The 12157-nt window shown below is 49.6% G+C and overlaps 1 protein-coding gene across 1 annotated transcript in view; it reads left to right on the top strand.

Moving 5' to 3' along the window:
• Positions 1 to 12157, top strand: part of LOC146808567 (pepsin A-like) — a 222772-nt gene that overhangs the window by 53817 nt on the left and 156798 nt on the right. Inside the window, exon 2 of the mRNA XM_085623591.1 lies at positions 11966 to 12122. Within this exon, the coding sequence (XP_085479717.1) occupies positions 11966 to 12122 (157 nt within the window). The remainder of the gene's footprint in view (positions 1 to 11965; positions 12123 to 12157) is intronic.

Below are 12157 nucleotides of genomic sequence, written 5' to 3'. Positions count from 1 at the left end.
GACCTGTGGCTGTTACTTTTAATGGTAAATTTTTTGGCAGGCAGAACTGCATCTAAGGCATGACAGAGCCAGTCATGGAAAGCAGTGTCCGCTTCCAGAGGACCAAGACCAGGGGGGGGAGTGGACTCAGCGAGAGAACGAGAGAGGCTATCAATAGGGAGTTGAGCCCAAATTCTCTTGTAAATAGGGGGTGTCTTCTGGTAGTGAGAGAGAAAAGGGTCCAAGCTGACGTTAAGCTCCCCTGCCACCAGGAAATGGTCCGACCAAGGCAGGGGAAAGGGGGGACCTATCTGAAGATGTGCCATGTTAGAGAAAACACAATCCAGCAGGTGGCCCTTAACGTGCGTAGGTTCCAGGTTGTGTAAGTTAAGGTTAGATATTCTAAGTTCAGATCTGAGGTCATTTGCAATCTTATCCTCCTGCAGGTCGAAGTGAAGATTAAAGTCCCCCAATAATACAAAGTTAGGAGAGGATGCCGCTAGGACGGGAACATGGTCCAAAATAGAGCTGGAAAATTGTTTCATCATCCCAGGGGGGCGATAAACTAGCAATCCAGTTAGAGAAAAAATCGGAGAGAGCTGTATATGAAAGAGGCCACTTTCAGCATCCAAAATAGGGCCCCTAACTACTCTACACGAGAACTTGTTCCTGTAAATAATGGCTAAACCACCTCCTTTTCCTTGGGGTCTATGGAGGCAGTGGATCAAATAGCCGGGGGGGAGAGTGTTGACAAGATCAAAGTTAGAGGAAGCTGACGTCCAAGTTTCGGTCAGATATAGAATGTCTAAACCGTTATCTTGAATCAGCTCATTAATTTCTGTAGAATGCTTAGGTAGAGATCTGCAGTTAAGTAACCCTAATTTGAGAGGGTCCCTGGCAGGGATTTTTTTGCCATTGACCTGGTTCCTAAGGGGGCAGTATTCACAGGGTTTGAAAAGAACATCAGTTCTAATGCCAAGTGAACAGTAACGTGAGTCAGACGATTTAAGCAGTAGTAAGTCTGCTTTTGAATAAGTAATGGGGTTACCTCCTGGAACTGGCAGGGTCCCTGGCCCTAGGTCCGTCCTGGCCCGGACGGGCCCAGACGGGCTTGCCTCTGGCGCGCCTCCGGCGCGCCATCGGCGCGCCCGCTGCGCCCGTCCGCTGCGCGGACGGGAGGTCCATCTACTTATATGCATAGAGAGGAGGGTGGGAGGCGTCCAAGATCTGGACCGCTACCCTGCCTTCCCCTAAGATGGCGGCGCTAATTCTCTACAAGCCGGCGTCAGTGATAGGGAACAGCTGCGCCGGTAACAGTCGGGAGTGGGAACCCTTGGGGAGTAAGACTGCGGAATGCGGTAGGTAAAACAGAGTAATTTAAAATATATACACTTTTTAAAAAACAACTACCAGCAAAGAGCACAGGGGACACAGAAAGCGTAGTGAAGAGAAAGGCGCCCCCGGCTTCCGCCTCAGGGGAAAGTCAGTACATAGTCTGAGAGCAGGCAGGGAAGAAGCCCTTAAGTAACGAGGGAGGGCGGGAGGCGTCCAAGATCTGGACCGCTACCCTGCCTTCCCCTAAGATGGCGGCGCTAATTCTCTACAAGCCGGCGTCAGCGATAGGGAACAGCTGCGCCGGTAACAGTCGGGAGTGGGAACCCTTGGGGAGTAAGACTGCAGAATGCGGTAGGTAAAACAGAGTAATTTAAAATATATACACTTTTTAAAAAACAACTACCAGCAAAGAGCACAGGGGACACAGAAAGCGTAGTGAAGAGAAAGGCGCCCCCGGCTTCCGCCTCAGGGGAAAGTCAGTACATAGTCTGTATCATACTGGCTCAGTCGTGAATCGTATCCATTGCACGCCACAGTTAGCTTATGACCGAGATGGTTTGGACACGGAATCGACTTGGTCGGGGATTTTCATGTAGCTTGCATCGTACTGGCTCGCTCGTACAGCTGTACGAGTCGGGCGGAAAAGACGCGTACGGCTCGTAGTCTTTCCGGCCAGATTGCGTTCGATGCCCTTCTGAGCCGGATCGGAATCGGCCCCTAAGTGAGCTACCCAGTTACAAGTAGGCACTGCTCAGGGCTTCCCTTAATTTAGCGGCAAGGCTCATCACGGGTCCCAGAAGAAATAGTCACATCACGCCAGTCCTGAAATCCTTAAACTGGCTGCCTTTGGAGGCTAGGATTCACCTGAAGATTGCGTGCATGACTCGCAAGGCCCTTCACTTTAACACCCCTCTGTGCCTAGCCCAAAAACTGGAGCTTTCTCGTGGGAGACGATCTTCTCGGAATTACAGCACCCTGCTGCTGAAACCTCAAAAATTCCATCAAAGAAAACCTATAATCGAGCGTTCTCGGGTATCGCCCTGAGAATCTGGAACTCCCTGCCTCCACACATCAAACTGACTCCCTCTACGGCATCTTTCAAAAAAAAGGGGAGGCTCTATGGATGAATGGCCTTGTTTGATGGCACCTATCCCCACCAGGTACCACTCGTGGCTGGTTCTGCTACTTGCGTGCTTTTCTCCTTCTCCACAAACTGCCTCGCCCTGATTACCACTACTACATAGTTTGTTTTTTTCTTTTTTATGCAGGGGTTCCTTTGCTTTTGATTGTGTTTGTGCTCAACCCCTATATCTGTCTGTTGCCCTTAAATGCTCTTCTATTTCCTTTTGTGTCATGCATATTATATTGTTCCTCTATCTATTCCAGTATCTTGCTTCCCACTATTGTTGGTTTTTTACCTGCAACTCTGTTTGTACCCTGATCATCTGTGAAGCGCTCTGATTTCTGCTTGAGTCACATCCGCGCTATATAAAACTTGATATAAATAAATAAGTATATTGTTGCTGTAGTAGGGACCTGCTTTTGACTCTTGGGCGTCTTAAGAAAGTTTCTTCAAATTCTGTCTTTCACTGCCAGGAAACATGTGATACAAGACTTGACTGTGGTAATCCTTTGCATTTGAGCCTTCTGGATCATCTTACTAATGAGCTATAGTTGGTCCAGAATGCAGCTGCCTCTGAGATCCTCTGTGTCCACTCATCTGCTGGCTCTGCATTGGCTTCTTATAAAAAAGAGTCTTCTATTTAAGACCTTTGTCTCGGTCCACAGGGCCCTTAACCAGATGGGCGCTCGATATTTCAGTGCCTGGATGGGTTTCCATGTCCCCTCCAGATGCCTTTGCTGTGCCAGTGCTTTTTTGACCAAAGGTCCAAGGATCCAGTGTGCCAGAGTTGGAGGCAGACCCATCTCCTTTCTGGGGTCATCTGCTTGGGATAAATTTCCTCCTGAAGACCGACCATCACAGACACTTCCTTGCTCAGAAAGAAATTAAAAACATGGCTTTTCAATCAAGTCTAAACTGTCTATGTCCCATGTACAGCGATGTCAGAAATGCAGAGCACCAGGACAGTCTGTGGAGTAACAGTGCGCTATACAAATGCCCATTCATTCATTCATTCTTTCATTGTGTTGAATGACTGAGATTGGCAGTGGATCAAGGGATAAAGCAACAAGCTGGGAAGTGAGGTAGTATCTTTCAAGAGGTCCAATTGCATGGTATAATGGACTGAAGGAAGTTTTAAGGAGACTCAAACAGCCTGCATGAATAAAGTACTATTTAACTGATAAGTGCTCATAGTGGACTGTTAGTTACTTCATATATAATGGGGCCGGGTTTGGTAACAAAGAATTTGTTACTGTAACGCCCTGAACGCCTCAGGATCGTTTAACAGACACGATAATGAGGACGCAACCACTTGTGAAGGGTTAGTTATTTTAATGAAGGCAAAAATAATACAAAGATAAACAAAAGTTATAGTCACTGGAATCCTCCAGGCTAAGTACGTTACCAGCCCACCGCACGGATGGTCCTAACCGTCCTCTGCATATACGCCGATCCCGGCGTATGCCAACAGAGGGCAGAAATGAAATGGCCGACAATGCCAATCGGTAGGCTGTGAGGGGCACGAAGAGTGTTGGGGAGAATCGAGGAGTCAGGGAAACACCCAGCCGGGGTCTCTACCTGAAGGGAGCAGCCGCTCAACCTCTTCCTCAGACTGCACCAGGACGCGGAGTCACCTCCTGGTGATGCGTCACCGATACCCCAATCAAATAGCAAGAAGACTGAACCGAGAGCAGCCGCTCGATCGATCCTGTGGACTTCCGAGTCTGTAACGCGGCAAACACCTCCTGGTGTGCGTTACAGCTGGCAGTCCCTGTATCTCTGGTCTGGCTGGGAGTTACGACTCCAACCAGCAAAAGCGCCACTGCGCTTTGACTCAGCCGAGTCAAGAAGCGAAGCTCAATGGTGGACCGGTAGAGCTTCCGGGTCCTTCACAGGTGACGATGGGGCAAGACACGGCCCAGGGAGTAACGACTCGACCTACCTCCGTTCTTGCCTTACTGGAGCACCACTCCGGAACACTGCTCTTCACGAAGCAGGTACGTCGGTGTAAACACAATATCCGACAGCGTTGTACCTCCCGGTTCCTCCCTTTATAGGGCGTGTTTTCCTTGAGTTATGTAACAGCTCTCCTGTTTACATAAGGGCGTGCTTTCCTTGAGTTATGTAACAGCTCTCCTGTTTACATAAGGGCTTGTTTTCCTTGAGTTATGTAACAGCTCTCCTGTTTACATAAGGGCGTGTTTTCCTGGAGTTATGTAACAGCTCTCCTGTTTCCATAAGGGCGTGTTTTCCTGGAGTTATGTAACAGCTCTCCTGTTTACATAACCTCTCAACCGCTAAGCATCCTGGGAGATGTAGTCCGTTTTCGCTGGTTACCGTTTTCTTCCCCTCGCATGACAGGAATTCTTGACAGTACATCCTCCCTCTCAGCGGCTCCCCACGGGTCCAGCGCTGGCAGGAAAACGCCGATGGAACAAGGAGACCAAGCGCGGAGCATGAACCCCTTCAGCCGGTTCCCATGATTGCTCCTCCGGGCCATAGCCTTTCCACGCAACCAGGTACCACAGCTTCCCCCTGCGCCATTTGGACGCCCGTATGCCCGATACTTCATACTCCACCTCCGACTCCACGCATACCGGCCTAGGTGTCCCAGACGGCTTGGAGGGTGCAGGTTTGAGCAATGATACATGAAAGACAGGGTGAATCCGCAAGGACTGGGGCAAGCACACCTTCACGTTCACGGGACCCATACACTTGGCAATTCGATAGGGACCCATGTACTTGGGATGGAACACACTGTTCTTTCGAAACCTCATGTTTCTTGTGGATATCCAGACGTAGTCTCCAGTGCGGTACAGTGGCCCGGGCCTTCTCTTCCTGTCTGCCGCAGCCTTGTATTTTCTCTTGGTCTCTATTAGGACAGCCCTTGAGCGCATCAACGTGTCTTTTATGTGTGCCACCCTGTCCGCTGTGGCGGGAATCCTGTCCTCTCTGAACGGATGTAGAAATGGCAAGAACCTGGGATGTTGGCCATAGTTGCTATAGAACGGAGATGACTGTGTGGAGCTGTGAGTGGCGTTGTTATAGGCTATCTCTGCAACCCATAGCAAGTCGACCCATTCTTCCCTGCCCTGGTCCACAAAACATCGCAGATACTGTTTGAGCGTTTGGTTCAGGCGCTCGGTCTGGCCGTCCGTTTGAGGGTGGTAGCTGGTGGACAGGGCGGTCTTAACATGCAGCGCAGTGCACCAAGTCTTCCAGAATTGCGCAGTAAACTGCGACCCCCGGTCCGACACGATCACCCCAGGTAATCCATGCAGTCGTACCACATTCTTTAGAAGTAGTGACGCCAATTCCCCGGCCGTAGGGACTCTCTTGCAGGGGATGAAGTGCCCCATTTTTGTCAAGTAATCCACCACCACCAGTATTGCCGTCATCCCCTGGTCTACCGGTAGGCCCACCACGAAGTCCAGTGATATGCTATCCCATGGTCTATCCGGGGTCGGAAGTGGATGTAAGAGCCCTTGGGTTCGGCCATGGTCGGCCTTCATGGTAGCACACGTAGGACACTCCTGTCCCCACCTCCTGACATCCACTCTCATGGTTGGCCACCAGAAATGCCGTCCCATGCTAGCCACCGTTTTTTCAAAGCCCAAATGACCTGCGCATGGAGAGTCATGGCACCAGGTAAATGCTTGTTTCCTTAGCCTAGGCGTGGGTATCAATAGGCACCTGCCCTTTAGGGGTATCCCGTCCTTCAGCTGCCATTCTCTGTGACTGAGGAGCCACCTCCGCCATGCGAACGACCTGATCCCTCTCTTTATTCCCCTCAGGAAAGTATCCGGTTGGATAACCCCCAATACCATCCTCGGGGAAATGATGGAACGCTCGGTCGCAGGCAACGGTTCCTTAACTGCAGATTGACGGGACAGGGCGTCCGCCTTCCGGTTTTCCGTCCCCGGCCGATATGTGATGCGGAAGTTGAACCCCGCAAAGAAGATCATCCACCGCAGCTGCCTGGGAGAAAGGTGTCTTGCGGCCGTCATGAACTGTAGATTCCGATGGTCCGTGTACACCGATACCACATGTCTTGCCCCCATCAACCAATGCCTCCATTCGGTGAAGGCGTCCTTGATTGCAAGAAGCTCCTTCTCCGCAATATGGTAGTTGCGTTCGGCGTTGTTGAGTTTGCGGGACATGTACGCAACGGGATGAAGCACCCCTGTGTCGTGGTTGCGTTGGGACAAGATAGCCCCCAGCGCCACATCCGAAGCGTCCGCTTCCACCACGTAGGGGAGATCCGGATCGGGGTGAGCCAACACCGGCGCCTTACCAAAGGCGCTTTTCAGGGCCTCAAAGGCTGTGTTCGCTTCAGGGGACCAGACAAACTCCTTGGACTTCCTCAGTAGCTGTGTGATTGGGGCCACCAATCCTGAAAATCCATCTATAAACCGCCTGTAAAAGTTGGCGAAGCCAATGAAACTTTGGACGTCCTTCACGCTTTGGGGCACCGGCCATTCTTTCACCGCCTTGATCTTTCGTTCTGCCATCTCCTGTCCCTCTGGACTCAGCATCACTCCGAGGAATTCCACGGACGTGACGTGGAAGTCACACTTGCTGAGTTTACAAAACAGCTTGTTTTCCCTCAGCTTTTGGAGCACCGCTTTGACGTGGTGTACGTGCTCCTCCACACTGGACGAGTAGATGAGGATGTCGTCGATATATACGACCACGTAGATATCCAACTCCTCTCTGAATACCTCATTCAAAAAGTACTGAAAGGCTGCCGGGGCGTTGCACAGACCGAACGGCATGACGAGGTACTCAAAAAGGCCGAACCTGGTCTTAAAGGCGGTCTTCCACTCGTCTCCGTCCCTCATGCGCACCAGATGGTATGCCCCTTTCAAATCCAACTTGGTGTAGATACGAGCTTTCTTGACCTGTTCCAGAAGTACACTGATGAGAGGCAAGGGGTACCGATTCTTTATGGTTATCGCATTCAATGCCCTAAAGTCCACACAGGCTCTCAGCTCCCCATTAGCTTTCGGGATGAAGAAGAGTGGCGAGGCGGCCGGAGACTTGGACGGGCGGATGAATCCTAGCTTGAGGAGTTTATCCAGGTACCCCCGGAGATGCACGTTTTCAGGCTCCGTCAGGGCATACAGCCTGCCGCTGGGAACGCTGGCCCCTGGCACCAGGTCGATCTGGCAGTCAAACTGTCTATGTGGTGGTAGCACTTCCGCCTTCACCTCATCAAATACATCCTCAAAACTGTGATAAGCCTGGGGGAGAGCCACATCTTTTTCTGCCGCTGTAGCCACCGTCTGACTCCCGCTCTCATTTGCGTCAAGGGATTCCGTTCTTTTTCCACAATGCAGGATGCAATACGGTGACGTCATTTCGACGCGATGTGTTGGCCAATCCACAGAGGGGTTGTGTTTCTGTAGCCACGGCAATCCCAATATGACGCCATATTGGGGCGCTCGGATGATGTTAAAATCGATTTGTTCCAAATGGTTCCTCCCATATCGCATCGGAAGGACCCCCGTGTGCTGCCCGATGGGCCCCGTCACCAATCGCCTTCCGTCTACAGCATAGACGTCTTCGGGTACAGCTTTGGGAAGAAGCACTAGCCCTAGCCTGCATGCCTCGTTGTGGTCCATAAACATGCCAGTGGCCCCGGAATCCACCATGGCCACAACGGGTATCCACTGGTCATGCACTCCCACGTGCACCGTGAGAAACAGGTGTCGGTGTCCCTTAGTGACCGAGTTGGAAAGTGAAGGGATGGATGAGTGACTCCGAGATGCCCCTTCTTTGGTCTGGGAGTCCTCTAGTTTTCCGCCGGTATGTCCACCACGGCTGTTACCGACCGGTTGGCCCGATAACGTGACGTCTTCGGTTTGGCAGGGCATTCCCGTACGTAGTGGCCTTTCATTGCCACAATATAGGCACAATCCTTGTTTACGGCGTGACTCTTTCTCCGTGGCTGTGAGTCTCGCTCGTATTGCGCCGATGTCCATGGGTTCTCCCTTGGATGCGGTGGAAGTTTCAGGACTTCCCACCGTCACATAGGATGAAAGGGGTTTTCCTTTTCTCCCATGATCCCCTTTTCTTTCACTTAGCCTATGTTCCAGCCGTAATACCAGGTTGATAAGGCCCTCACATGTCTTGGGTTGAGGGTCAATATGAGCCACGGCGTCTTTGAGCTCATCGCACAGCCCGTGATGGAAGAGCGCCGTCTGTTTAGCAACAGGCCACTTGGTTTCCGCAACCAGCCGTCGGAACGCGTTGAGATACTGCACCAGGTCGTTGGATCCCTGTCTCAACTCAAGCATTTCACGGTCCGCCGTGTACGAGTCAGCCCTTCTGTCGAATACCTTCAGGAATTCCTCGCGAAAAGCACCCCAATCACATAAGATGGGGTCGTCCCTGCTCACCAGAGGTACGGCCCATTGTGCCGCGTTTCCAGCCAAATAGGAAATAAGGAAAGCCACACGAGCCTGACTCGTGGGGAACGCCTTTGGTTTGCACGATAAATGTAGCGCCACTTGTGTGAGGAATACCTGCACTGTGTTAGGATCCCCACTGTACCTCTCCGGTGTTGCCAAGGGGACGGCTACCGGCATTTCCACTACTACAGCAGGGGTCTGGTCCGTGAGGGAGGTGCTGGGCGTGAGCGGGTCCAAGTGGATAGCATCCAGTCTGACTTTTACATCGGATGTTTCTTGCCTAGAGGCAGCCAATTCAACTTGCACGGTCGCTAAAGCAGCCAGCACATCATCAAGTGTTGCCATGTCTGTTATCGACCGGGAGACAGTTAGTGTATTAAGGTCGGATATTTTGTAACGCCCTGAACGCCTCAGGATCGTTTAACAGACACGATAATGAGGACGCAACCACTTGTGAAGGGTTAGTTATTTTAATGAAGGCAAAAATAATACAAAGATAAACAAAAGTTATAGTCACTGGAATCCTCCAGGCTAAGTACGTTACCAGCCCACCGCACGGATGGTCCTAACCGTCCTCTGCATATACGCCGATCCCGGCGTATGCCAACAGAGGGCAGAAATGAAATGGCCGACAATGCCAATCGGTAGGCTGTGAGGGGCACGAAGAGTGTTGGGGAGAATCGAGGAGTCAGGGAAACACCCAGCCGGGGTCTCTACCTGAAGGGAGCAGCCGCTCAACCTCTTCCTCAGACTGCACCGGGACGCGGAGTCACCTCCTGGTGATGCGTCACCGATACCCCAATCAAATAGCAAGAAGACTGAACCGAGAGCAGCCGCTCGATCGATCCTGTGGACTTCCGAGTCTGTAACGCGGCAAACACCTCCTGGTGTGCGTTACAGCTGGCAGTCCCTGTATCTCTGGTCTGGCTGGGAGTTACGACTCCAACCAGCAAAAGCGCCACTGCGCTTTGACTCAGCCGAGTCAAGAAGCGAAGCTCAATGGTGGACCGGTAGAGCTTCCGGGTCCTTCACAGGTGACGATGGGGCAAGACACGGCCCAGGGAGTAACGACTCGACCTACCTCCGTTCTTGCCTTACCGGAGCACCACTCCGGAACACTGCTCTTCTCGAAGCAGGTACGTCGGTGTAAACACAATATCCGACAGCGTTGTACCTCCCGGTTCCTCCCTTTATAGGGCGTGTTTTCCTTGAGTTATGTAACAGCTCTCCTGTTTACATAAGGGCGTGCTTTCCTTGAGTTATGTGACAGCTCTCCTGTTTACATAAGGGCGTGTTTTCCTTGAGTTATGTAACAGCTCTCCTGTTTACATAAGGGCGTGTTTTCCTGGAGTTATGTAACAGCTCTCCTGTTTCCATAAGGGCGTGTTTTCCTGGAGTTATGTAACAGCTCTCCTGTTTACATAACCTCTCAACCGCTAAGCATCCTGGGAGATGTAGTCCGTTTTCGCTGGTTACCGTTTTCTTCCCCTCGCATGACAGGAATTCTTGACAGTTACCTACACTGGAGTGATCTGTAACTTGACATCAACTTGCAAACGTTGAATCTATCTTTGATTGGACCTCCAATTCCGTTATGACAATCCATGTAAAAATCTGTCACTCATTCCTGTTAATTCAAAAGAAACAATATTCTGTAGAGTCCTTCCTGTGTGCACTAAAATACACTGCTAACCAGTGTCTTTGTATAGCAGCTAATGGAGTGCAAGACCAAAGTGCTAGAGGCCTTATCACTATACATGTGCATAAGTAATGAGCCATCATGAACATATAGTTTCAGGACTTATTTTCTTTGATCCTTATTGCATTATAGGTGAAATCTAGGTTGAATGCATTGACATTTAAAGCTCTCACATCTATATTTGGAAATTATATTTTGTATATGTTTATTTTCTTTCTTCTTCTGATAACAGGAAAAAGCCCCAAACAATCTTGGCGATAAAATATGCTTGCATATAGAAATATAGCACCAATAAAACAATCCATAAGACAGTAAACATTTATAAAGTATTCCTGATGTAAACAATATTTTTTCAAAACATTTTAGAAATCCAAGAGGCATGGGAGGGTCTTAAGTCAGAGACGTAGCTGGCTCCAAAGCCTAGCATCAGTGATCTATTTGACACCAAGTTTTGAATGTTGCAAGCAGAGGACTTTCTGTTTAGGATGAGCCAAAGTACATACAGTTTAAATGATTTACTAAAAACTGGGGAGTCTGTCTATGGAGAATCTTCTAAACAACACATGGAACACTTTATCTGAGCAGAAGTTCTGAACCAATTCAATTCCTCCTCAAGCTGGATACATGGCAGTAAGTAGAGAAACTTCAAACAATCTTAAGTGATCTTACAGGACATTTGAATGAACTGTCTTACAATATTCTAGGCTAGAGAGCACTGTACTGTTCTGTGTTTAATGCTTAGCAGAGGACAGACCGTTCATAAGTCATGGGGATGATATTGATCTGTCTTTGATGGAAATTGGCAGTAAAAGGCTGCTCTGCGTCAAAAATCATATCTAAGTTCAAGACTCCTCAGACATGCTTGGGTGAGCGCCCTTATTGCTGAGTTCATTTAACTGATGGTGTCAGTGAGGGTTTGAAACAAAATTCTAGCAGTTCAGTCTGCCCCGCATTCAGACAAGGATGTTTTGTGCTATTCCATCCTTCACTGCTACTTTGCGAAGAGATATCACATTATTATCTGCAGACCGCAAGCGGAATATTATCTGAGAGCCATCGGGACCACATACTGCAAGCATAGCCAGCAGTGTAACAACTAGAAATGTAGAAGGAGTGGAGAATACCTAGACCACAACTCAGAAGAATTTGGGCCTGATTTAGAATTTGGCAGCTGGGATATCCCCTCGCTAAAGTGATGGATATTCCATCCGCTGTACTACAAGTGCATTATATCCTAAGGCTTTTCAATACGGCAAATTGGATATTGGTCCCATTTGTGATGGGGTAACCCGTCCACCAAACTCTAAATCTGGCCCCTTGTCTTAACTTAAATATTGTACATGAGCTTGCTGTTGATTTATTAACACATACATGCAATTCCCTTATTTCCTTTATTCTTATCTTTACGATATTTAGGATCCCACTTAAGAAAGAAAAATCACTCCGGCAGATCCTTCGAGAACAAGGAAAGCTGAAAGAGTTCCTGGAGAATCACAAGATAAATCCAGCTGGGAAATACTTTCCAGATTTTGCTGCACATGTCACCAGTGAACCAATGATAAACAGCCTGGACGTAAGTGTGTCGCTTGTGTAGTCATGTATGTATTT

This window comes from Triturus cristatus, chromosome 8 (genome assembly GCF_964204655.1).
Source record: "Triturus cristatus chromosome 8, aTriCri1.1, whole genome shotgun sequence".
Classification (NCBI taxonomy): domain Eukaryota; kingdom Metazoa; phylum Chordata; class Amphibia; order Caudata; family Salamandridae; genus Triturus; species Triturus cristatus.
Note: the sequence above shows the minus strand (reverse complement) of the source record. Positions and strands in the feature narration are given on the sequence as shown.